Source organism: Crassostrea angulata, chromosome 3, assembly GCF_025612915.1.
Source record: "Crassostrea angulata isolate pt1a10 chromosome 3, ASM2561291v2, whole genome shotgun sequence".
Classification (NCBI taxonomy): Eukaryota; Metazoa; Mollusca; class Bivalvia; order Ostreida; family Ostreidae; genus Magallana; species Magallana angulata.
Window position 1 is genome coordinate 53979672 of NC_069113.1, and position 27217 is coordinate 54006888.

The following is a 27217-nucleotide window of genomic DNA, read 5'->3' on the forward strand; positions in this document are numbered from 1 at the left end:
TTAAACAATCCCTCTGTGAACGATTGAAACTCGGTCGATTTATGGTTTTCCTTCTCAAGTTCCGTGTTTTTAATCAGAGGTTTAAAATTCAAACTCCAATTATCTATGCGCGTTTAAATTGCAACAACTGAAGAGCGGCTAGAGATAGTGTAATTATTTTTTAAAGGTAAAAAGTGGCAAGTTTCAGAAGGAAGGCGAGATATACTAGTGTGCCGGACCCCCTCCCGTGTTAATTCACCGTCACGAACGGACCTGCAGTAAGCTCAAACAAAAACACCACGACCTCGGCGCTTATTTCTGACAATTTCACTTTATGACATGAGATGGATTTTAAATAATAGTCAAAGGATTGTTCCCAACATCGGAACAAATAGCGGGATATTTATAGACGCGGATTAGTTTTTGTCCATGTATTACGGAATGCCATTTATTGCATAATTTTCTAAAACAATTTGTACACGTGACATACTTCTATTATTTTGTAAAGATGGAATACAAACGGAACGTATTTCTTTATTTTTTTAATATCTAAATTAATTTTGTCTAATGTGAAAAAAATCACTTTCCTTAAATAGTAAAACATTGCACCAGTACTCAATTAAACTCGGATTTTAACAGTTTCATTGGTTGTTTCATTAGTTTATTCATCTAAAGCAAATCAGGGGGAATTGGTCACCATGTAACTTTGTCCCGTTAAAATTTTGCTATAAAACATATTTTATGTACGTAACTGGTCAGTAGACACCAATGGAGAGTTAATACATAACTATTATAAACTATATCACCCATTGATGACATTTGCATGAATATACATGTACTTCAGTCCAATATCAATATAATGTCAGTCTAATTAAAATTCTTTATTTAAAGGCTTTTATTATTGAACAGGACCTGTTAAATATACCAAAACTTGACCTTTCATTTTACGGTACACCCAAAGAGAGATAACTCAAAAATGTACAAAATAAAAAGTCCTTCCAGATTTATTTCATTCTTTATTTTCCCGTTATATTGCACATTAACAAGCACACGTAACAACATTGACCAAGTCGTGTAAATCTTGAACTGAGCTACTCTCTCACACCTGTCAGTGTGGAGTAGGAGCATTCAGTGTTGAATATTCTCTGGCACCATGGTCTGGCTCTCACCTAAAGGTCTATAACTCTGGCACTACCTTGTAATTTACACAGCATTTGTCTTTCAGCCAATCTTGTATTTAGCACAACCTTGTCTTACACACAGCAATTCGAAATCCATCGCATTTCAGTCAGTTGGGAATTGAGCTCAAAGTGTTTGGCACCTGCACATTCCAGTATCTGTACACATCATTGTATTCCTGTTGAGACCTCAGAATAAATGAGGAGAGTGAAGCTGTATAACACTAGACCCTGCTTTAGATGCCTCTCCCTGGTCACTGCCGACAGCCATCGTGTAGAGGCTGGGAGGAGCGAGTGTCCCTCCAGATGGGGGGTAGGAATCCCTGCAAGTACTTACCACACTTAGAACAAGGGGCAGAGAACAGAGTCTTGTAATTGTTTAACCAAATCTGAAAAAGAAGAAGAACCAATGAGGAGCAATCTTAATTCATTGCTTTATATCATTAAACATATCAATGAATGTATGTTGAACCCCGATATCTTGAATATATATAGAATACAATGGATTTGTCGAAGTGATTTGTAAATCCCAACCACTTATTTTTAAAGCATTGTACCCTCGATATATCGATTACTCGGATATATATTGAGATTACAAAGTTTGACTGTATTTATGTTTTCCACAATGAAAACGTAACAAAGGAAAGTCAATGACATAATTACCAGATACCAGATAACAATGTAAGAAAGTGCACAAATTGTAAGAAAGCCCATAAATTATCATGATCTCAAAATAATTCAAGGGCCATAACTTTGCTAAAAGTAGACCACTACAGAACCTTAATATCGATCTGTAAATCATCTATAAAGCCACAACACAGAAGATAAGCTCCAAGTCTGCTACTGATTTAATTATTTGTAAAACAGTAAAGTTTCTTAAATTTCTAAGTCTAATACCTATATTTTGCTGACAGGCAGAGCTTGAAACAATTGATCACTAAATGATTGATTTAAACTAGACCTTTGAGTAGAACATCTGCCATTTAGGACAATCTTTATTCAAATTTTTTTAAAACATTTTTCAATACTGGTTGATACAGATTGTGAAAATTCTCTATTTCAAAGTTGAAAACCTAAGTGTCGATCCAGTTGAATATAAGTTTTTTACCCTTAAAAGATCTGCTTAGTCTAATACTTATTCAAATTCTAAACCTGTGCTGAAAGTCATCAATACAAAGCTACATACCAAGAATCAGCTTAATGTAGACAGTTAGGGAGGTGGAAAAGGGTAACACTTTATTCCCAGCCATTTCATGGTAGGGCATAGACTACATAACCCCAGCAAATTACACTATATTCCCATAGAACACATAACCCCAGCATTTACTGAGAAAAGTGAGCAAGTAAACATCCAACTGTAAACTTACCAGGAAGGATTTTAGACTAGCATCAGGTAGCTGAGGATGGTAGAAATGGATGGTGCCGGCCGTAACTAAATCTGTCACCTGGTGATAAAAAAAATTACACTTTATGTTTTAGCTGAAATGAAATGTTAATATAAACAATTGTATAGTAGAATATGTGTGTACTTACCTTATTGAATACTTGGTATTTCGACTTGGACCAAATGTCTGGCTGTAATATAAAATCAGTACATTGTACAAACTACATCTCAAATGTCTGGTTGCAGAGGTTAAAAGAGATCAGTACATCAGTATTAAAATACACTTCACATTTAATATCGGTAAAGAATTTAAATCAATGTAAACATTAAAGGCCGGGGTCGACCTAGATTTTCTGCCACCTGGTAGACAATTAAGCCTATAAGGGCAAAAAGGCGGGGCTACCTCCATCACTGTCGGTGATGCTGATAAGAGTAAACATTGCATGTGGCTCAGTCCGCTTTGTTTATATACTGGGGAAAACCCAATCTATTAAGAAGGGCTGTGTAAATTTTCATATAGAGGGATTTTGATCAGTTTTCAATTTCATTTATGTTGTTTTGTAACATATATGTGTGAAGATGATAAAATTTCAATACTGATATATGGCATCCCTGAAACAATAATGGTTTCAAGCATGAAACTTGATCCAAGTAACATTTAGCAGTTCCCCGCTTACAAAGAATAATCAGAGGTTCTCTAGGGATATTTTTCATTCGACTGATTAAAATCTCAGGAGATTGTCATTACGATGTGAGAAGAAAATATGGACACTAATTAACAGCTGGTTGTTGAGAACTCAATTACAACGTTTATAAAACTTTCATTTGCTTTTACAAGCAAACATATATTCATATACCCCTTCTTTACCCCATATTTATCATCCTCTGGTGGGAACTAGGAACCAGAGTGAAATTGGAGGATCACAATAAGCAGGGAGAAATGAATATTCCAGCTTTGGAAGTAACTAAATGTCGTGGAGAAACTTTTTTTAGCTTTTGACACACTGAGTTGGGATTTTAATGAAGTTCCTGTTGAGAAAAACAGTAATGGGTTTATTACAAAGTTCTTAGGACAGTGACCCACATTTTGATGACTTTGTGATAAGTCAGGTTCGGGATACTGAAGATTGAAGAATGTCAGCATTGCTTATGTTGTTTCGTACATCACATACAAAACTATGGTGGCTAGTGGAATGTGCAGCTCGTGTAAAGTAGCTCACACCATTGGAAGGACAGAAACTTGATTTAATTTTCGACACAGGAATTTTTGGGAGATATCAAACATAACCCAGATGTATTAATAAAATAGGAAGTTTTGCATATGAATTAACTTGCATTTTTGACAATTTATCTACCAAAGACGGGACATTATGCAACTTTATTGCGGACTCATGAAGATGTGGAACTAAAAGCAATGTGATAATTTTAACTTTAGGTTTTTAATAAATTTCAATAATTATCACACCAACAGTGTTATTCATGTGATGGATTAATTTTTAATCAATGCAAAGGTAAAAGATTTTCGCCAATACATTTCTCATGCTGTGATGAGTAATCTACAGAGCACATGGCTACAGCCACTTCCTGTGTAAACAAAACATTGGTAATCTCCGCCTCAAATGTCAATCACTAGTTTGGAATTCAAAATTTTGAGCTGCTTCAGAACTTTATAAGATGAATACTCTTTTAATAATTTTTTGTTTGTAAAAATTTTGACGTCAATTGATAGCTGCCTTGGTAGCTACTTCCACACCAAAAATTAGAATTTTTTATTCATGAATAATGCTATTAATTTGAAAATATTCTCTCTGAACTGAAAGCTGCAAAGAAAATTGAATTTCCCATTCATTTTGTGATTGGCTGCTATTTATACCTGGGCCCCGGCCTTTAAAGATAAGGCAGTTAGGCCTGGAATGCAAAGAATGCTTTTCTGTATAATTAAATATTTTTTAAAATACTGGTAATCAGCAACCCCCCCCCCCCCCCCAGCATTTTCAAATTTTCTGATTGATTTCCAGTAACTGTTATTGCATTATTTAAAGCAGTTTTATTAACTGCCCAGTAATTTGTGAATGGCCTGATAAGAACTAACTAGCTAGCCAATCTGGCAAAACATTTATTGCACACTTACATAACTAGTAATTAATTTACAGTATTTTAGACACCAAAAATAGGCAAACTACACTAATTCGTGGTCAGAGATAAAGATTACACACCCGCCCATCATCTGTCAGGAAGTCCTCGCTGTAGGCTTTGATTGACACGTACTCTATCAGCAGTCCCCGCAACACAATCACCGCCTTCAGGGTCTTAGCCAAGGTTATCTACAAAAAATTCATACACACATACACTCAATTACCGGTAATGAAAGGGAAGTGACCAACAAATCAAGTTGATTCCATCGTTTGACTTTTTAAAGTAGCTACTGCTAGGTGATAATGTGTATGTGACTCACCTATACATTATATAGTTTACTGTTTCCAAAGGGTTTACCAGAATGTGAAGAAAATGTACCACTGAGCCTGAATTGATCCCATATATTTGGTAACTTAACCATTGTGTTCCCATACTTTCCTCAGACAGTGTTTCAGCTACCTTACTTTGGTCGTAAGTTCTTCTGTAAAACACAGCCCAGGACTGTTCACACACACACATTCTGTGTAGCTTACCTGTAGAACTGTGCTGTTTCCCATCGGCCTTATAAGTGACACCGACATGTCTGCATAGGCTCTATCTACTGACGCTACCAGCTGTTGGATGTTTCTACAACAAAGTAACACAATTAAATATAAACTTCTGAATCTACCAGTGTAGTGGATAAATCAATAATGTATTCAATTAAAGCTAAAACCCTGGAAACATTCAGATGGCATTTGTGACAAGCTTGACTAAGATGTACTTATGTTGAGGACCCGGTATGTTCGAGTTTGGTTATCAATAAGTGGAGACATGGAGCAATTACCAGTATTGGTACCTGACATTAGTATCCGTTACTCACATGTTTTCTGGTATTCTGTGGATGGTTGGTTCCGGCCGCCTCAGGCGTTTAGCCTGTCCTGCGGGGCCCTGGTTGGTCCTCTTTAGCTGATTGGTGCCTAAAAACTGGGCTGTGTAATCACCAAGCTTATGTACCTAATATAGAGGAAATAGATAAACCAATGGTTAGGGTCAATTACCGGTAACAACAAGTGAAAAGCTGTCAATGTGACAGCAAACCGGGTTTTCTTTTATGTAAACTGTATCCATAATCCATGTCAACCCTTATCCAGTGAAATGGAGTACCCTACATGTATATGTAACATTTTGCCAAAAAATGACTAAGTTCAAAAGCTAGTATTTTTTTCATAAATTATCGGAAATCAAAATCCTAGCAACATGCACACCTCTGATATATGTACAATTGATCTGCAAAAGAACAACTTCCTATCTTGAGAACTGTAGGAGGAGTTATCCATACAATGAGGGTACCCTATATGCAATATTTTGCCAAAAAATGACTAAGTTCAAAAGCTAGTATTTTTTTCATAAATTATCGGAAATCAAAATCCTAGCAATATGCACACCTCTAATATATGTACAATTGATCTGCAAAAGAACAACTTCCTATCTTGAAAACTGTAGGAGGATTTATCCGTACAATGAGGGTACCCTATATGCAATATTTTGCCAAAAAATGACTAAGTTCAAAAGCTGGTATTTTTTCGATAAATTATCGGAAATCAAAATCCTAGCAATATGCACACCTCTGATATATGTACAATTGATCTGCAAAAGAACAACTTCCTATCTTGAAAACTGTAGGAGCAGTTATCCGTACAATGAGGGTTCCCTATATGCAATATTTTGCCAAAAAATGACTAAGTTCAAAAGCTGGTATTTTTTCGATAAATTATCGGAAATCAAAATCCTAGCAATATGCACACCTCTGATATATGTACAATTGATCTGCAAAAGAACAACTTCCTATCTTGAAAACTGTAGGAGGAGTTATCCGTACAATGAGGGTACCCTTTTGGCAGCCGCCCGCCCATCAGCCCGCCCGCCATTTTCACCATTTTAATAACCGGATTTTTCCGTTGGAAAATCGGTTAAAAATGCTAAATTTTGTTTTTTATGACATCTAAGTGAATACAGGCTAGTGTTCATCAATGACTGTAAATATTTTTCTTCAGACAGCCTGACTCCAAAGAGATTGATATGCTCTATAATTCAGAAATAGTTCTGTGAAAATACTCAAATCACTCTAAATTACAATTTATTTTGCAGTATAAAAAACATATATTTTAGATGGAAAGCAAATGTGCATTTTATTGCTGCTGTTGAATAATGCTTTTTTGACAGGAACACATATATTAACTTTTGAACTAGGATTATAATTCTCCTCTTTGCTCCTTCCTCAATTGCTATATGCAACAAAAAGAATCACCTTGTTGGTCCATTTATGGGTGTGGTGTAGCTGGGTTGTGATTCCTGATTTGTCTGTGGCTGGGTCGAGTCCTAGAAGCCCCACGCTATTCAGTAGGAGGGGAGGAATGTTTGTCGTGCTGTGAATGTTGGGGGCCAGTTTTTCTAAATCTCTGCAATAGAAATTATAATATACGGTAATGCATGTATAATATAGGAGGCCTATTCATAATCTTCATTTCCAATCAGAGGCCCTTGAAGGCAGACGGTACATAGAATTACCGAAATACCCGCGATTTACCGAAATACCCGGGGGAAACACCGAAATACCCTTCAAAAACACCAAAATGCCCATTTTTACGCCATAAAGAGTGTATGTCTAGTATTTTATATAGATAGTTATTGTATATAAAGTTAATTTTTTAAATAAATGTATATTTATTATAATACTTGAACTTGTGTTATATCCATGTGCAAGAGAAAGGAGCAATTCAGATAGGAATTACGTCTTTAAAACAGTTGCTTCCACTCTATATGGATTTTTGATGATTATTATATGATATTAAAAAATAAAAGCTGATAAAATGTTATTTTTATTTCTTAGTTATTTTATTCTGGGAATAAAATTTCACACCTCTATTCGAGTGAAAAGCAATTCATGCAAGAGTTATTGTTCTCAACCCAATGTCTACACATGTTAAAAATCGCTATTTATGTCAAAGTACTTACATTATCAAACTGAAAATTGGGGAAATACTTTTAAACACTTAGATTTAAACTATGATGTTAAATATTTGTGCTCAAATGAGGCATTTCGGTGTATTTGAAGGGCATTTCGGTAAATCACGGGTATTTCGGTAATTCTAGTTACCCGAAGGCAGATATATAAATCAGGCTACACGGATTTTTTTAAAGTTGTTTGCGGTTTTCAAACTTCGCTGAAAGATAAGGCAAGCCTTTCCAATAAACTTAACAATAAATTGTTTAATGTCTAAATATGATTTGAATCATATTTATTCCATAAGTTGAAAGATTGAGAAAATTCGAAATATGAACACAAACCCTAAATTGTCATTTACGGCCGTGAGAGACTTCTGTAACTTGTTAAGGAGAGCTTTTTCATCTCCCTTTGGTGCCTGAAAACCATCTGAAAGATCTGTGAACACTTTTGTAACACTGGCTCGAAGTTTTTGCGTTAATTTTATCGCCTGAGTTAGCTTTTCGATTTGCGTGTCTAGTCTGTTATCCGCCATTTTAATGGTTATTCGGATTGCATCTTGGATTTCCTTTCATTTCAAATAAAAGCATAGTGTTCCGAAGCGTATAAACAAAATTTTTCCCGGAAGAATAGTTTTACCAGTCAAGTAAGTAAGATGGTATTTAATATGAAATGATACGATGATATCATATGATAGTTAATATGATATATAGACAATGTGGATGGAAGATAAAGCGATCATCAGTCTAGTTAACTGGTTAACTGTGATCATGGTGATTAGGTTTGTACATGTCACTGACCATCCCTCTTGCAAATAATCAAGTTACAGCAAGACTGCTTGTTTTGATGTGTATGCAAGTCTTTGATTGTATATATCAAATATACAAATACACTATACGTATATCTAATCGAGGGAGATGTTCACATACTAATGTGTTCATATGCTACATATGTATTTACCAGCTGTATACAATTCTACAGATCTTGAATTTTTTTTTTACAGAATTCTTAACTGCTTGATCTCCTATATCTATATATAGTGACCATAATGGTAGTTGCACTTACATATCAGATTTGATATTGGGATCGAGGTACATGTAAGTATCACCTCCTTTTTGAAACATACCCCTCTACACTGTACTAAAACATGTACTAAAACATAAAGTTATTCATCCTAGCAGACTGTAACACCAGTTCATTTGTACCTTAAGTAACATTAGTTTTGATTTTGTGTGTTGTATGCAGTCAATTGTCTTTTATTCCAGTTCGGTTTTTGGATAAACTGTGTTCAATGGGGGTGAAGGATCTGTGGAAAGTCTTGTCCCCTGTTGCCAAGAAGTCAGTACCTGTCAAATCCCTGGCTGGTAAAACTCTGGCAGTGGATCTAAGTGGATGGATTGTTGAGTTCAGAACAAACCAGAATGAACCCCATCTGTATCTCAAGTTAGTTATATAAATCAAGCCACAATAATTCTTTCTTGTATCTGAAATAAGGTATAGCAAAAAACAAAATATGCAGCAGCGATTATCAACAATGCTTATTAGTTTGGCTATTGTGCATTTGAGATTATTCTGAGTTCTAACTCAGTGATTATTAAGGTGAATAAATTTTTTTAAAGGTCACCATCTTGTGACATAGTATATAAAAAGTATAAGGCTGGATGTTGTGTCAGAGCTACCTTAATGAAGGACTTGTTCTTTTTGTCAAGAACTCTGTATCAAAGAGCCAGTCGTCTGATGAAGCAGGGAGTCCGATTAGTAATGGTGGCTGATGGGATAGCTCCAGAGTGTAAGCGTGATGCGATGGCACTGCGCAGTAAAGAAGGAGGCGTGACCAACAGTGTCGATAGACCGTGGTTCAAGTCTATTGTGGAAAAGGTATCTTTGTCCCCCAACTTTTGGAGACTGACTCAATATTGAATGTTAAAAAGTTATCAACTGAAATTTTCTTTTCAAAGTCTTCTGCTCTGAGAAAATTGACATGTACATAGATATTGGACATTCAGCTTACGAAGGTGTGGTCATAACATAAGGCCAAATTAAATCATGTGTTTCCTATTACCAACTGAAAATATACAGCTAGTGTCTGTAGATATCTTGTTGTTTTCGGCATATACCTGGTATATAAAAAAAAACATGCTTCCTCAGTACTTAATATATAATGTATATATACAGTATTTAATCAGATTAATTGTTATAAATTTGCAGTGTTTTGAAGTGTTGAAATGTCTTGGATTGCCTTGTATCAAGGCACCAGGAGAAGCAGAGGCGTATTGTGCTTGGCTAGACGAAAATGGGGTAAGTAATCAGACATGTAAGACTTCCATATGGACATTTGATGGAATGCATTAACCCCATGGAGATTTTCAGCCATATCAAAAACAAATGTCTTTTTAGTTGCATAATATAACAAAACATGCAGCAAAAATGCAAAAAATGTTAAAGCAATATATATGTATATCAGACTTTTTAGAAATGTTTGGACTGTAAATAACAAGCTAGTTTTGTTTTATAATGTACTTGCTTGGTAATTTGATTGAGTTATTATTAACAGGTTTAATTTTTTTTCTGTTTTCTGATTGTACAGTTAGTGGATGGGGTCCTGACCTCGGACTCGGATGCTTTGTTGTATGGAGCTAGAACAGTCTATAGGAATCTAGAAGCACAGAACAAGGCAAGGTCTACTTAGAGCTCCATTGTACTAGTATTCATGACACAACTACTGCAAAATTCACTTATTTTTACTTAAAGAAAACTTAGTCCTTATCCAGATACATACAGTAAAGACTATTGAAATAATTACTGAATATGTTTTAGGAGTAACACTTGAAGGAGAAGAGAACATGGCTAAATCCTGAAATGAATTTTCATTTTTTTTAAAATTCAGTTTGACTATGCTGTTGATCTTTATGAGATGTCGGTCATAGAAGAACGATTGGGGATGACAAGGGAGACATTAGTTGCTATGGCGATGCTAGTTGGCTGTGATTATGACGAAGGAATAAGGGACATTGGGATTGAAAAAGCACAGGAGCTCTTTAGGGAACTAAGAAGTAATCACAAGGACCCATTCACAAGGTAAGGAAAAATTGTGGAAAGTTATTACTTCACTGATCCCCATAACACAGGTCTTCAGAGAGTGCAGAGTTTTAATATTTCTGTTTCATTGTATAGAAAATCCTTTCTATGACTAGCCATGATATACCATTATCAGGGGGAAACTGTTATAGTACATGTATGTCCCAAGTTATTGCTTCCATCACATTTTATTGTTTTTTATACAAATACACATATCTAGGAAAAAAATACAGTTGAAAATGATAAAAGGGAAAATATCCAAGATATCTTCTTTAAAACATTATCATTTTTTAAATCATAAAAGTTCACAGCAACGAAAACAAATTTCTTACAGAAATTGTTTACATCTTTTCACCATTCTGAACTCACTCGGAATACCTCGCACAATGTTTCAACATTATCATGCGGGCTTTTTCATGGCTGATGCAATGCAAAATCTCTGTAGACTTTCTATTTTGGATTGTGTATTGAAACCTAAACAGTAGAGGGGGTATTTCAAAAGAATTAATCTGGACATTTTTTATATTAGTGGATATCAACTAATGTAATTGATGAGCAAATGAGATTCTTTTTAAAGATGGTTTTAATAATCTTTTGTAGAATAATGAGTTGGAGAGAAAATCAGGAGTTAAAGAAACTCACAAATTCTGAGGAAAAAAAGGTGGCACATTGCAAACTTTGCCAACACAAAGGTTAGAGTTATTTTTGTGGTCAGGCTGAAATATATAAATATCTATGATGAGGAGTATCTTTCCTTAATTTATATGATTTATGTGTGTTATTCTTGGTTGTCTTAATCAACTGTTTATCATTAGGTATATTAAAGATTTAGTTCTAGCAGAAATAAGAACAGTTACATTGTAAATGTATTTTTTTTGGTAGGAACTAAAACTCTTCATGATAAAGAGGGTTGTCATGATTGCAGTTCCGTTAAATCATGTGATCAAAGTTCAAAGGTCACATGTACCTGTGGCAGTGTTCATCACCAGAAGGAGAAACATACTCTAGAGCTGAGATATTATGAGAAAGCATTGCGAAACTCAGCATTCCCAAATAAAATGGTATGATAATTATGATGAATAAAAAAAATATATGAACCCAGTACATGACGTTGTATTCATTTCTCCCATTTAATAGTAACTGAGTGAACATTTGATTGTTCCTACAGTTCCTATGTCTGTAACCATTGGATTACATTACCCAGTTAGAGAAGTCAAACTGATGTTTACTGATCCATGACTAAAATATTATTTAACTTGTTTCATTTTATTTACATGAAACCATTGTTGCCCTACACCATTTTAACTACATATATTTACATTTTCCAGTGTCTTTGCCTGTGATAACTCTATGTATCAATTTTGTACTATATAACTCATAACTTCAAATGACATATATTTGGAGCGCCAGCGGGATTTGCTTATTTATATTTTAATATGTACCTGTAATCGTACAGTCAACGGCTTAAAATTATTTGAATATAAGTAATAAGGAATCATTCTTTGAATATTATTAGGTGATAATTTCGGTCAGAGCATGATCAAATCTATCATAAAGCCCTAATTTCATGTAATTCTAACCTATACTATGCTGTTTTTCAGTTGGTAGATGAGTACCTTCATGCTAATGATGATTTAGTACAACCCAACCTGAATTGGAAGCCCATCAACATTACTAGTTTAAAAAAACTTCTATCAGCTTCCTTTGAGAAATTGAAGATGGCAGAACTTGTAGTTCAGCTTCAAATGTCTGGCCAGTCCTTCCATCTGAGTAAGGACACAACCCTCAATCCAATCAAGTAAGTCCTTCCTCCTGTGTAAGGACACAACCCTCAATCCAATCAAGTAAGTCCTTCCTCCTGTGTAAGGACACAACCCTCAATCCAATCAAGTAAGTCCTTTGTCTTGTGTACATAAAAAATATATATTATGGACCAGACAAAGATTTAAACTCTACAAAAATGTGGAGCACATGGCTCAGTGTTCGTAGGCATTAGACCAGTAACCAAAAGGTTGCTGGTTGGAGCCCCTGCTGTAGTGACTAGTTGATGTGTTCTTAGACGAGACACTTCACCAACATTGTCTAAGGTTATCTAGCTGCATTGGGTCAGGGTACTGGCTTATGCTAACGGTTTATCAGCAATATACAAGTGTCCCATCCAGCCATAATTCAGGGGGAGCCAATGACTCTCATCTGCTAAACACCACGGAAATCGGATAATAAGCACTGGGCCTATGTCACTCAGCCTTATCGCTAAAAATATTTATCAGAACTCTTTTAATTACAAATTATATGTACTCTTGAACTTTTATATTAACTAATTTCCAATGATAGAACACACTATTCATTTGCCTATTGTTAATATCTTTTTAGCTCACCGAGACGAAGTCAGGGGGAGCTTATGCTATACCCTCGGCGTCGGCGTCGGCGTCCGGACCTGGTTAAAGTTTTTGTTGCATGTCCTGTATCTAAGCTATTACTTGTCCTATCTTCACCAAACTTGCATGGATGATGCATCTGGACCTACTTATGGACTTGAAAGACTAGGATGCTGAATCTGAGTCCTAAATTTCAGATGCTGGAGGAGGTTAAGGTTGTTGGACCAGGTTAAAGTTTTTGTTGCAGGTGCCCTTTGATAGCAATATCTAAGTTACTGCAGGTCCGTACTTCACCAAACTTGCATGGATGGTGTGTCTTATGATACTGATGCACCAGACAGGCTTGAATGCTGAATCTGAGCTATAGGTTTCGGATGCTGGAGGATGTTAAGGTTTTTGGAGCAGGTTAAAGTTTTTGTTGCAGGTGCCCCTTGATAGCAATATCTAAGTTACTGCTGGTCCGTACTTCACCAAACTTGCATGGATGGTGTGTCTTATGATACTGATGCACCAGGCAGGCTTAGGTGCTGAATCTGAGCTATAGGTTACAGATGCTGAAGGAGGTTAAGGTTTTTAGAGCTGGTTAAAGTTTTTGTTGCAGGTGCCTTCTGATGATGATATCTTAGTTACTACTGGTCCTAACTTCACCAGACTTCTATGGATGGTGCATCTTATGATACTGATGCACCAGACAGGCTTGAATGCTGAATCTGAGCCATAGATTTCGGATGCTGGAGGAGGTTAAGGTTTTTAGAGCTGGTTAGAGTTTTTGAAACAGGTGCCCTCTGATGATTATATCTTAGTTATTGCTTGTCCTAACTTCACCAGACTTCCATGTATGGTGCGTCTTAAGATACTGATGCACCTGACAGGCTTGAATGCTGAGTCTGAGCCATAGGTTTCAGATGCTGGATATGGTTAAGTTTTTTGGAACAGGTCACATGTTTAATAGATGATAGTACTATTTCAAACTTGCATAGTTGACTAAACTGTAATATGAATGAATCACAGAGGAAGCTTCAGATGCAGAGCTTGATCTCATTTATCAAGGATGCTAAAAAATATATCTTAGTTATTACAGGTCCTAACTTCACCAAACTTGAATGGATGGTGTGTCTAATGATACAGATGCACCTGACAGGCATGGATGCTGAATCTGAGCCATAGGTTGTGGATGCTGGAGCAGGTTAAGTTTTAATTGCTAGTGCCCTCTGATGATGATATCTTAGTTATTACTGGTCTGAACTTCACCAAACTTGCATGGAGATGCGTCTGATGTATACTGATGCACCTGACAGGCTTGAATGCTGAATCTGAGCCATAGGTTTCGGATGCTGGATGAGGTTTAGATTTTTTTGAACAGGTCACATGATTTATAGATGATAGCTTGCATAGTTGATTTAACTATATTATAAATGAAATGCAGAGGTTGCTTCAGATGCAGAGCCTGAATTCCATTATCAAGGATGCTAAAGAAATCTCCTACCTCACTTAAACCTGCTTGATAGAAAGATGAGGTTGTTGTTAAATGATATAACACGATTCCTATGATAAAGTATTGTATGATATGAAACACTTTTGTTTAATATGATACAATATAATATCATATGTTATATTGTAAAAAGTTATATGATATGATATGTTATTGTATCAATTTTTTTTGATATTTTATGATTTGATAGTGTATCATGATATTGTTTTGTATAGTATTGTATATTATGATACAATATAATATTGTATCATATGATATTGTATAATATGATATTGGTTTCTGTAATTTACAATTATATCAAGCTGAACTGTATTATATGATATTGTAATATTATATAAATAGTGCCTGTTTGGGAGGGTAACAGTTGAAATTGACACCCCGAGAAAACCATTGTCAACCGACGCGAAGCGGAGGTTGACAATGGTTTTCGAGGGGTGTCAATTTCAACTGTTATCCTCCCAAACAGGCACTATTTATTTTGTTATACTGAATGTCTTTTTTAAAAATTTTAAGAAAATTTTACTGTTTTTATATAGGAATTACGTGAATTCTACAGCGAACTGTACGCGCATAATTTTCGCGCATGTAACATTTTTTAATGTTACCCGTTGCCAAGTGCGTTGCTAACGCTGAGGGTAATAGTAAATATTATTAACTGCATCTTAACCAATCAGATTTCAGTATTTAACATGAAAGTATAACAATATGTAATATGATATTGTATCATATAATACAATATTGTATTATATATAATAATGTTGTATTATGTGATCAAATACAATAAGGTTTAACACAATACAATGTCATTTCATATTTACAATATCATCTTTGTTTATTACAGTATTTTATTGTATTATATGATATATATTGTAAGTATGATAGGATGCAATATTTAATTTTATATTATTATATTGATTAATATATGAACATATGATTATCATACAATTTTTTAACAGATGATATATGATTTTGTGTCAAAACAGAATCCATGAATATCCAAGATCATAAAGTATGATTTTCATATAATATGATAAAGGTGGTCTCATAGGGGTGATGCCTTGTCTCGGTGAGCTTTGTAATCTGTGATTACCTATGTTTTTACTTAGAATGAATGACAATAATGGCTTTTATTCCTTGTCTTGCATACAATGTGCTAAATAAAGCATACAGTATTTTAATGTATCTGCAATATCCTATGACAACTTAAGAATATAACCCTGGGTAATTGCATGTGAACACAAAAGTAAGAGTGTACTCACATTACAACAGCATGTTTCCTTATTTGTAGAATACTAAAGGAGTGTAAACAGAATTTTGTGAAATGTTTTCAAGTCCAGTGGTCCAAGTTAGGTGAGTGTACATGTTTATATTAGTCATAGAGAGTGACTCGGTAAAAGTTGAAATAATTATTTGTATATTCTACATGGCTTCTTAATGCAAAAATGACAAATAAATGGGTTTTAAAACTAAATGCTTATTTATTCCTTGGTAACATCACAATGATTATATAAATCATATGCCTTGAAACAGCCTTTGGCATTCCTGGGGTATTCTGGTATATTGTTGTCAAAGCCAAGTAACATACTTATTTGTAATACATGCACTTCCATGAATTAAATATCCTCTAATCTCATCTTTTATCAACTTTCTGGTTTTATATGAATAGTGACACAAAATAAGGTCTGATAACTCGTTCAGCAAAGAACAAGAAGAACTGCAAACAAGACGAGACTGATATGGTACAATAAAAAACATGCATAAATCAGCTATAACCAAGAACAAACAAATGAGTTTACTCAGCTATGACAAAGAACAAACATACAAGTTTACTCAGCTATATCAAAGAACAAACATTCAAGTTTACTCGGCTATAACCAAGAACAAACAAATGAGTTTACTTAGCTATAACAAAGAACAAACATCAAGTTTACTTAGCTATAACAAAGAACAAACTTACAAGTTTACTCAGCTATAACAAAGAACAAACATCAAGTTTACTCAGCTATAACAAAAAAACAAACATCAAGTTTACTTAGCTATAACAAAGAACAAACATACAAGTTTACTTAGCCATAGCAAAGAACAAACATACAAGTTTACTTAGCCATAGCAAAGAACAAACATACAAGTTTACTTAGCTATAACAAAGAACAAACATACAAGTTTACTTGGCTATAACAAAGAACAAACTTACAAGTTTACTCAGCTATAACAAAGAACAAACATACAAGTTTACTTAGCTATAACAAAGAACAAACATACAAGTTTACTTAGCCATAACAAAGAACAAACATACAAGTTTACTAAGCCATAGCAAAGAACAAACATACAAGTTTACTTAGCTATAACTAAGAACAAACATACATGTTTACTCAGCTATAACAAAGAACAAACATACAAGTTTACCGAGCTATAACAAAGAACAAACATACAAGTTTACTCAGCTATAACAAAGAACAAACATACAAGTTTACTTAGCTATAACAAAGAACAAACATACAAGGTTACTTAGCCATAACAAAGAACAAACATACAAGTTTACTCAGCCATAGCAAAGAACAAACATACAAGTTTACTTGGCTATAACAAAGAACAAACATACAAGTTTACTCGGCTATAACAAAGAACAAACATACAAGTTTACTCGGCTATAACAAAGAACAAACTTACAAGTTTACTCAGCTATAACAAAGAACAAACATACAAGTTTACTTAGCTATAACAAAGAACAAACATACAAGTTTACTTAGCTATAACAAAGAACAAACATACAAGTTTACTCGGTCATAACAAAGAACAAACACAAGTTTTCTAAGCCATAGCAAAGAACAAACATACAAATTTACTCAGCTATAACAAAGAACAAACTTACAAGTTTACTCAGCCATAGCAAAGAACAAACTTACAAGTTTACTCAGCTATAACAAAGAAAAAACATACAAGTTTACTTAGCTATAACAAAGAACAAACATACAAGTTTACTTAGCCATAACAAAGAACAAACATACAAGTTTACTAAGCCATAGCAAAGAACAAACATACAAGTTTACTCGGCTATAACAAAAATCAAACATACAAGTTTACTCGGCTATAACAAAAATCAAACATACAAGTTTACTTAGCTATAACAAAGAACAAACATACAAGTTTACTCACTATAACAAAGAACAAACATACAAGTTTACTCAGCTATAACAAAGAACAAACATACAAGCTTACTTAGCCATAACAAAGAACAAACATACAAGTTTACTCAGCTATGACAAAGAACAAACATACAAGTTTGCCTAGCTATAACAAAGAACAAACATACAAGTTTACTCAGCTATAACAAAGAACAAACATACAAGTTTACTCAGCAAACATACAAGTTTACTCAGCTATAACAAAGAACAAACATACAAGTTTACTCAGTTTACTCAGCTATAACAAAATACAAACATACAAGTTTACTCAGCTATGACAAAGAACAAACATACAAGTTAACTATCAATATATTATGCATACACGGAAGTATAAATAGCTAAACAAATGATTTTTTTTCTGGCAGCCTCAGACCGTACAACACAAGATAGCTGCTATACAGTGACAGTGGAACAGGCGGCGTTCTCCAGACTGTACGGTGAGAAAACACAGGAGTATCGGGCGGAAGTAGAGCTGGCCAGGAAGAAAAAGGAGCACGAGAAAGAAACCAAGAAAGGTACGAAAACATCAGATGTATCAAAGAAAGAATGACTGAACCACTCTAATATTGATGGCAGTGGTGCCTAAACTGTAAACTGACTTTTATTTGCAATTACTTTATTTTGCGATCTACTCTGGATAAACTGGTTTGCGATGAATATTTTTCACGATCAAGCCTTATCCAGACTCATGCTGTTATTACAACTAACCATACTACAACAACTTGTTTGCAGTGAGATATATTCACATAATATTGTGAACCTTGCAAAAGTTTCTCGCACACGAATGAAAGTTGGTTTACAGTATATTTAGTATTGAGAAAAAAAAAATGAGTAAGAATTCCAGATATAAACTTAATAGTATTACATGTACAGTACACTAGTTCATGTATAAATATCAATCAATTCAAAGTTAGATCAGCTGTGAGATGCAATTACTGGTAGTAAATACACAAATTTCAGTGATTTGGTTGTAGATATCAACCCATCTTGTTCTTATTATCGAGCCTTTAACAAACTATCAAAATATGACCTACAGGTACTTGAAAATGTAAATCAGTATCCTGTTATTTATTCATCACCCAATCTTAATCTCAAAATAAGTGGGGATAGGATTCAGACAACCTGCTTTCTCCAAATTTTATAAATCAGCTATATTTGGTGTACACTTAAAGCTCTCCCCAATGGAAACTGACTCCCTGGAAACAGTGACATTAATCTTCTCCTGCTATCTAAAATTTAATAAAATTCTCTCTTTTTATATTCAGGTACAAAAAGAAAGAATGGATCTCTGCTGACTGATTACTTCAAGAAGAAGAAAAGACCGTCAACACCCGAGTCAGATAATGGTAAAGGCAACCAATGGAATTCTGGATACAGGAGTAAAGACTCGCCAAAAAGTGAGGAAGACTGATAGAAATCATGTGAATGATTACTCCAGTGTGATGTTCATGATCAGAATGCCTTCAAACATTGACAAAATTAGACACTGTACAGCAAGTCCTTCTTTATCAATTATGTGGATCTTTTGGAATGTCAGTGTACTGGGATGATGTTCAATGACTAGAGTTTTTGATGAGCTGGACTCGACTTTGCCAATTGCAAAAGCTAATTTAATCAAATGAATACAAGTTTGTAAGAGCAGAAAGCTGTCTCAGGCAACATGCAGAACTCTGTCCTAGGCTACTTGTAAGTTTGAGAGATTGGAAAATGAAAAATTGGATGTTTGTTGTTTATAGGTATACATATGAAAATAAATAAACTAAACCAAAATGCCTACCAGTAGTCATCGTGGTATTTTCCATCCACAGACTGTGTTGTTTATCCGTGTACTTTGTGTAGACTGTGATGTATACTTTAGGGCCATGCACACAAAATGACAGTAAATTCATACTAAATCCACAAATGGATTGGAGAGGAGCAGATCCTAAAGAAGCGCAAATCAACAAAAGCACAAAACCCACATCGTTAATGATCTTTGTCCTTAATGATCAACATCCCAGGTTCTTTTCCCTTGCAGGAACTAACCAATTGGCTTAGCACCAAAAGTTTTTAAAGCTTCTCCTATCCTCAGCCTTAAAATATTCTTTTATAATAAAAAATGTTATTCATCCTTAAAACTTTTTAAATGAAATAAAATAAAAGATACTTTTGGTGGTATCCATGCATTTTACGAAGTTATTGCAATTTCGGCCACGATAAATATAATGAACATTTGGGTTGAGTATTGTTTAAAGTGAAGAGTTTGCACAAGGTTTTGTTCAAGAAAAAATGAAATAGAGTAATTATAAAATGTATTTATTTAAAACTTGTTCATATACAATATGAACTAATTTGTACTACAAAGTGAACAAAATATACAATAATTTATTCAAATGCCACATACACAACAAAATAGCATTTCTTTAAGTACTGATAATAAAGCAAGATAAAAAGCCAGAATGGTACAAAGCAATGCCTGAATTCCATAACCAGATGTTTTGTATCTGTGTTGAAGACAGGGCTTAACTCCTTAATATAGTTGGACTGGGACTCAATGAATGGTGAGGTAAAGGCTGTCGCCACTTCCTTCCTCAAACAAGACCGACTGTGGACCTCGACTATTGATCTATGCTGCTCATTCTCGGATATTACAGAATCCAAGTAAATTTAACAACATACTTTTTTTCACATAGTCATTTCTCCCAAAAAAGTGAATTACCTTGTACAATATCATACAGAAATGCATATAACATGAAAAAAATTCTGAATCGTTGGTAAAATTGTAAAAATCCCCATCAAAATATTGTTGATATTTTTTTTTTAATGATTTACCGGTACCTGTCAGTAAACAACACAGGCTTGCAGCAAGTGTTTTAGGTAAATTGGAAGGGTTTTTTTTCATCATATTTTCTTAATTCTCTGCCTTATGTCTACTGAAGATCACAAAAAAATTGATCATTCAACCTGGTTTGATACCAGATGTTTTGAATGATTACCTATTGTGGGATTTAATATTCCAGCCATTTCCAGAAGATTTTGCACCAATAAAGATCAAAATAATAGAGAAATACTGCTAATGTTTGTTGTGTTCAGCTGTTATTCATTCTGACACTGTCTAGTGTACAATAATACATCAATAAAATAGAGTTTAGAAACCTGCTTATTGTACATAAAGACTAGGTTCACAGGGACATCATGTAATGTCATACACAGAATAAAACAAATACACATTTACACAAAAAAATACTCAAAATATATTGCACCAAACACTGGAGAATAAAAATCTTAGGACAATATCTTGATTTACAAAAAATATGGCAATAGCTAAGCTTTGTGTTTTGCCTCCTCTACAGTTTGGTGTCACTCAGTCTCACATGGCTCCACGCATCAACAAGAACTTCTCCATCATCCACAGCTGTTCTTTATCCAGACACAAGTGTGTAGATCATACTGTAAATAGACACAACAGTGTAGATAGACGAAAGTATGTAGATCATACTGAAAATAGACGAAACAGTGTAGATAGACACAAGTGTGTAGATCATACTGTAAATAAACACAATAGTGTAGATTATATCGAAAATAGATGCGACAGTGTAGATAGACGAAAGTATGTAGATCATACTGAAAATAGACACAACAGTGTAGATAGACACAAGTGTGTAGATCATACTGAAAATAGACACAACAGTGTAGATAGACACAAGTGTGTAGATCATACTGTAAATAGACACATGAATGGTGTAAGAAGACACAAGTGTTTAGATGATACTGAAAATAGACACAATAAAATAGATCATATCGAAAATAGACGAAGTAGTGTGGAGAGACACACGGGTGTAAATCAACTAAAAATAGACACACAGTGTAGATAGAAGTATGCATTATAGGACTACTGTGGAATCATTTAAATTCAAGGGGGCCAATTTTCTTGGATTGTGGGGTATTTGCTTATTCGTGGGGACATAAATTCGTGGACGAGTTGGTTTTCAGTTTCAGTAGGAAAGTTATTTCTTTCTAAATTTGTTTTCCTCGAAGATGTAAATTCGTGGGGGAGAGCTACCAACGAATACCACGAAAATTGAGCCACCATGAATTCTAATGATTCCACAGTATATCATTGTGGTTCAACATATTACGTTTATTAGAGTTTTAATTTTCAAGAATTAAGAACCTTGGCTGCGTTTTACAAAAGAACTTACGACTTACGACCAAATTAATGAATGTTTATTAATCACAAACTAATCTATATTTTATTGTAATAGTTGTAAAATATAATTATGGAAATCAAAATAGGTGTAAATAAATGGTTTGATATCAATTTTGTTCCACAAAGACCGTTCCATGAGACTGACAATATTTACGACTTTGTTGTAAGTTCTTTGTAAAACGCAGTACTGCTTCTTTTAATTAACCTTCAAATTTCTAGCAATCTAAAACTCATTTCACCCTCTTAACATTTCAAATTAACACTGAAAAACTGTTCTTACCAGTATAAGTAGTAGAAAAATGAGATAAGATAGAAAGCCAGCTTGATCCATCCCTCCTTCTGTGCTCGATTAAGTTCGTCAGCGTTCATTATCGTGGTGGGGTCATACAGCCCAGGCCCGCTCATGACCGGGCGATTTATGTACCTACAAAAGTTACAAATTCAACATTAAAATTGGGCCCCTTTCCCAAACATACATGTATGTATCTACACATACTTTTTCCAGAATTCTACAATGTTTTATGTCCAGGCATGCAAATACTGATGATAGGTTCAATATAATTTAACTTTTATCATCTAGAACATATTAACATTCCTAAATTTTAAGTTATAAACTAATTACATGCATAATGAGTACAAGTAAAACAGTGGCAACAAAGACAATTAGAAGGTACAGTACAGAGTCAAAGGATGCATGTGACTCTTTTATCTTAGAACGACTTTTTTGATGAATACAAAAGTTTGCACTTGTCCCAATGCAAAGCAGTTTGGGTAAAACGTGGTAACGTACCTTCGTATATGGTAAATAATGAGAGGGATATTGAGGAGCACCGTGAACCACTCCATGGCCGTGATGAAGAGGAATGTAAACAGAATGTGGATGAAGTATTCCGGCAGAACCAGCTGTCAAATGGACACAAAAACACATCAATCACACAGGACTTTCTAATATTCATTTGGCATGCATCAATACATGTACCGTACATGTATTATCATGAAAATCTGCATTTAATGCAATTGATTCATTTTAAAAACTTATATATAATAGCAAAATATAGAGAAGTTAAGGTATTAAATTAACAGGTTCATATTATACATGTTATTGTACACGTGTATTTGTAATATAAAAATAAACCTGAATTACTAAAATCAAAGTTTTTTCAAACAGATTGAATTAGATGTAACTTTCCTAGCTTTTTTCAATGTAAATATATATATAGTTAAGTGCAAGAACATCTAAGCAGAATATTCCTCATTAACTTATTGACATTTAATATCATAAATTCTTGGCTTGAAATTGTTCCTGAAAATGACTTAGACTGAGGGGCGTTGAGCAGTTAAAAATCACTGGCCCATACCAAAAACAGATAAGATCAATAACCTGTTTTGAGCCATGCAACCATCAAAAAGGGCTCAAAAGTATCATTATGATTACTGCTATATTTAGAATGTTTGGATTATACTTGTGTGTTATAACACACTTTAAATAAAAAAAAGGAAAAATTACCCACTAAAACAACAACTTACTGGATTGAGGCTTCCACATTGGTCTATTGGATTCTTGTAGTCTGTTTTGAGTTCATCGAAAGCTATTATCTATAAGAGAGAACAAAAAACATCAGTTTGAGTTCTACTTTACATTTATATTCATTCAAAAGTATGTTTTATGTATTTTTTTTATTGAAAATATAAAAGAGTGTTTCAGTTATTTCTTACAACTATAGGACTCTTGGTGTATGGGCCATAAAATCAATACTGTAGTTTTACTTTAAGCATACACATGTAGGTTTACTTTGTACAGGTATGCATACGAAGACTCAAGATTATTAATGGGTTTCAACTTCCTCTATTCTATAAGTCCTCAATTTAGAATACAGGGCTGTTGATAATGTTCAAAATAATTCCAGAGGCAAGTAAAGCAAAGGGATCAGTAGTACCATGGAATTTTTGAATTTCAAAGTAGAGCTACAGATATATAGAAATACATCATAAAGTTAACGTTTCCCATCATTTTAACATTTTTGCATATTATTTCACAATTTCAGACGGTATTTTTTACTGGAAACATTTAGCGCAGACTCGAACATTCCATGTATAAATTTCAACCAAATAATTATTTCTAAAGTATCTATTTACTTCAATAAAACAATAAAATGATAAAATTATCGCTCAGAAAGGTTTCCTTATGGAAGCAAATGTAACATTTCCCATTAAATTTAGCCCCTTGCGTAATTTTTACAACATATAATATCCTATATGAAAAAATAGGCGTTGTTGACTGTGATGAGGAAATTCGGAAGCCACACTTTCGATGAATGCGATATGAATAGTTTTAATGAGATGTAAAAAATATCTTACGTGAAATATTGCAAAGAATATCAAAACTGCAGTCAAAATTAGTGCAAGTATATAGCAAAATGCAGCAAACGTAAACGCCATTCTGATTTTCTCCCAACCAAAAGCATCCGGAAGTGGGAAAACATAAAATATTGAGAGGAGGCTGAATAGATTCCGGAATAAGGGAGCAACAGGTGCGCGTGCGATAATAAGACCTACGCACTTGATTGACAAGTGGGGTCGTCTGTTTTGTAAATTAAAATGTAGAGTCAGTAGCTATTGAATGCTTGATTCATTATAAATTATCGTGTAGCTTAATTAATAAATACCCACAACCGTATAGACAAAAAAAATCTATTGGAAATTTTTCTTTCAGGGTCTAAATGGTATTGAGCTTACACATTGTAAAGCGTCTTCTTATCATTCAAAAAAAAAAAATCAAATCTTTTTCTGAAAGGTTGTTTAATTAAAAAAAAATTTGTTTATTTCAGATTGATTTTATAAACAGAAATTTACAGTTTACTTTGAATTTTTTCGTGTCGTACTCCGATATGTCAGTCGATCCGCAAAGCGTACTCATTTACCAAAAAATAAGCAAAACAAATGGATTAAGAAAAATGAATGAAGAAAAAAACAAAATACACATAAAGTGATTATTATTTTTTAAATATGAATACTCTACATGTGTATCTGAATGTGAGTGTGTGTGTGTGTGTGTGTGTGGGGGGGGGGGTTAACCTACACATATGCCTACATAAGTACAAATGATTATATATTTCATCATTTTTAGAGTACTAGTATATAGAACTATAAGCAAACATTTGCCACGATCCCCAAAAAGTAATTAGATCCCCAAAATGTGATTTTCAAAAATATATCAAGTTTCTCGTAGAGTGGTCCGTCGTTCCATTTTTTTTTTGGGGGGGGGGGGGGGGATAACGATAAAAAATGTATATATACTATATATAGTACATGTACTAGACCTTTCCTTTTTGCATCTTCAAAAATATAGTGCGAATTACGAAATTAATCCAGTCTTAATATTCGCAACATTCTTAAATTTCGTATTTATATATAAAGTTTGATTCAATTTCTTTTTCGAATACTCTCACTAACTCTATATCAAAAATGTGTCGAGATTGTCTTAAAAATGTCAAAGTAAAAATTTTTGTTTGCTTATAATACAGATAAAAAGCAAATTGCCGTTTATCGTCCCCAGTGAACAAAATCCTCCCCCGGCTTTTTTACTATACTTTAGTTTTTATCACCGCATACTCGCCATACAGCCCGCGGCTTTAATTACATAAAATTCATCGATAATTCTACAAACAATTCATGTACATTTATATTATTCTAAACGATAAGAATACACCACATTGTCATACACAGTAATTGGGTATTATAGTATAGTACTGAGTATGTTAATTTACAAATCCAGGACCCCAGGGGCCATATACATTAAGAATAATCGTGGTTTTAACAAAAAATGGATGCAATAGTTGAAAAGATTGTCTAGATCCACTCTACACGAGCTTTTTAAAATTTATGTAAAATGATTTAAATTTAAATAAAATTAATAAACTGCTATACACTAAAAGAGTGGTGCGTAAATAGATAACATTGCAGGCACGTAGCATCGGGGGGGGGGGGGGGGGGCAGGGGGGGGCCAGGGCCTGCCCCCCCCCCCCCCCCGACTTTTTCTCGCAGCAACTAATTTTTTTAAAATTTACATATAAAAAATTCCATTATCATGGAGTTGCCCCCCCCCCCCTTTTTGGGAGCATGTAAAAAATTAATATGAAAATAAGGAAATTAGGATTGAAATTGAAGTTATATATAGTACGCCAGCCTTACGACACTTATTTGGTGGAGAAAAAAAATTCATGTAAAAATTCATACGTTAAAAGGTTTCTTTCTAAAATAATAGATGGGTAACTACATGTACATGGACATGCAGATGGTTTATTGGATGACAAACAAGAACAACCATTAGCCGAGCCCCGTGACCACATCATTTGTTGTGTTCTGGTAATCCTCAATCATAAAGAGCTGTTTAGAGAAAAAGAGAGGAGTGGTGGGTGTCGACAATTTTTTGAAAAATGTAACCGACGAGGATGGGATTCGAACCCACGCGGGGAGACCCCAATGGATTAGCAGTCCATCGCCTTAACCACTCGGCCACCTCGTCTTGGTATCCTGGAAAGAAATTAAAGTATATATCATTATAACCTCATATTTACCTGATAAAGAAAGAAAACATCGTTAAGAGTATGACTTTCTTACTACATTCGCACAGAAGAATTGCGACAGAGCAATGAAGAAAAATAAAGCGAGAAGAAACTCTGCATGCCGGTTTGTTTACACCATTGTCGATCGGCCGTGACGCCGCTACTGTTATTTGCTCTTGAGGTGACAGGACGAAAGACGTTCTTATATCTTACTTCCTTCTGAAGAAAATCGCATTGTAAACCAAGGTATGTTTCTATATCATATTGTGTTTATATTTTCTTCAGGTAAGGCATATTTGGCTGCCAGACCAAAGATGATATACTTGATAAACGTATCAGTTATGATATACCCCTCCGTATAACATACGAAAGGCACGTGAAGTTTTTCATCAGAGATGACACTGTATAGACAGGCTCACCCATGTCTTAGTGTCCACTTGACTGCTTTCGAAATCTGATAGGTAACTCACGAGTTAAAAGGAATATTCAGAACTTGGTGTTATATCTTTAAACCTGAATCTCTCATCTAATTTACCTACAAATGTGAAATGGGTTTTAAAATTTGTAACATATTAGAGGATTATGAGAATGAGCTATATACATGTATATATTTGGCTATATACATAAAACTTGGTTAAAAATGAATACCCACTTTATATGTGTTTAT

General features: G+C 34.2%; 3 protein-coding genes and 1 non-coding gene across 6 annotated transcripts; 1 reads left to right on the forward strand and 3 right to left on the reverse strand.

Moving 5' to 3' along the window:
- Positions 1-967: 967 nt before the first annotated feature.
- On the reverse strand, positions 968-8215 carry LOC128176161 (mediator of RNA polymerase II transcription subunit 27-A-like). Its single transcript, XM_052842270.1, has 8 exons — positions 8008-8215; positions 6968-7118; positions 5540-5673; positions 5211-5304; positions 4758-4865; positions 2691-2732; positions 2525-2602; positions 968-1546 (listed from the first exon to the last, which is right to left on the reverse strand). The coding sequence occupies exons 1-8, from the start codon at positions 8196-8198 to the stop codon at positions 1412-1414; spliced, it is 933 nt and encodes a 310-aa protein (XP_052698230.1). The 5' UTR covers positions 8199-8215; the 3' UTR covers positions 968-1411.
- Positions 8216-8244: 29 nt separating this feature from the next.
- On the forward strand, positions 8245-19587 carry LOC128176159 (flap endonuclease GEN homolog 1-like). Of its 3 annotated transcripts, none has more exons than XM_052842262.1 (13): positions 8245-8309; positions 8667-8760; positions 8929-9106; positions 9373-9541; positions 9872-9961; positions 10251-10337; positions 10551-10741; positions 11342-11433; positions 11624-11802; positions 12343-12539; positions 15900-15961; positions 18162-18311; positions 19062-19587. In XM_052842262.1, exons 3-13 carry the CDS (start codon positions 8955-8957, stop codon positions 19205-19207), a joined length of 1515 nt encoding a protein of 504 aa, XP_052698222.1. In that variant the 5' UTR covers positions 8245-8309; positions 8667-8760; positions 8929-8954; the 3' UTR covers positions 19208-19587. The 3 variants fall into 3 exon arrangements, with proteins under 3 accessions (XP_052698222.1, XP_052698224.1, XP_052698223.1); XM_052842263.1 differs by lacking the exon at positions 8245-8309 and adding an exon at positions 8323-8444; XM_052842264.1 differs by lacking the exon at positions 8667-8760 and having other exon boundaries at positions 8264-8309.
- Positions 19588-20075: 488 nt separating this feature from the next.
- Positions 20076-24495, reverse strand: LOC128178696 (protein cornichon homolog 1-like). The gene is made up of 5 exons (XM_052845986.1): positions 24344-24495; positions 23513-23581; positions 22776-22888; positions 22266-22409; positions 20076-21225 (listed from the first exon to the last, which is right to left on the reverse strand). Exons 1-5 carry the CDS (start codon positions 24422-24424, stop codon positions 21198-21200), a joined length of 435 nt encoding a protein of 144 aa, XP_052701946.1. The 5' UTR covers positions 24425-24495; the 3' UTR covers positions 20076-21197.
- Positions 24496-26428: 1933 nt separating this feature from the next.
- Trnas-gcu (transfer RNA serine (anticodon GCU)) lies at positions 26429-26510 on the reverse strand. Its single transcript has one exon. It is a non-coding gene; the product is annotated as a tRNA-Ser (tRNA).
- Between the last annotated feature and the right edge of the window lie 707 nt (positions 26511-27217).

Excerpts from the sequence above, each read along its gene's own strand:
- LOC128176161 (XM_052842270.1), bottom strand. The coding sequence starts at position 8,198 with ATGGCGGATAACAGACTAGACACGCAAATCGAAAAGCTAACTCAGGCG. Across the intron at positions 5,305-5,539 it reads CACAGAATACCAGAAAACAT|AAACATCCAACAGCTGGTAG; the intron begins GTGAGTAACGGA and ends ACTTTGTTGTAG. Across the intron at positions 1,547-2,524 it reads CTAGTCTAAAATCCTTCCTG|ATTTGGTTAAACAATTACAA; the intron begins GTAAGTTTACAG and ends CTTCTTTTTCAG.
- LOC128176159 (XM_052842262.1), top strand. The coding sequence starts at position 8,955 with ATGGGGGTGAAGGATCTGTGGAAAGTCTTGTCCCCTGTTGCCAAGAAG. Across the intron at positions 9,542-9,871 it reads TCAAGTCTATTGTGGAAAAG|TGTTTTGAAGTGTTGAAATG; the intron begins GTATCTTTGTCC and ends ATAAATTTGCAG. Across the intron at positions 15,962-18,161 it reads AGTCCAGTGGTCCAAGTTAG|CCTCAGACCGTACAACACAA; the intron begins GTGAGTGTACAT and ends TTTTTCTGGCAG.
- LOC128178696 (XM_052845986.1), bottom strand. The coding sequence starts at position 24,424 with ATGGCGTTTACGTTTGCTGCATTTTGCTATATACTTGCACTAATTTTG. Across the intron at positions 22,410-22,775 it reads ATTATTTACCATATACGAAG|GTACATAAATCGCCCGGTCA; the intron begins GTACGTTACCAC and ends TAACTTTTGTAG. Across the intron at positions 21,226-22,265 it reads TTTTTCTACTACTTATACTG|TATGATCTACACACTTGTGT; the intron begins GTAAGAACAGTT and ends GTCTATTTACAG.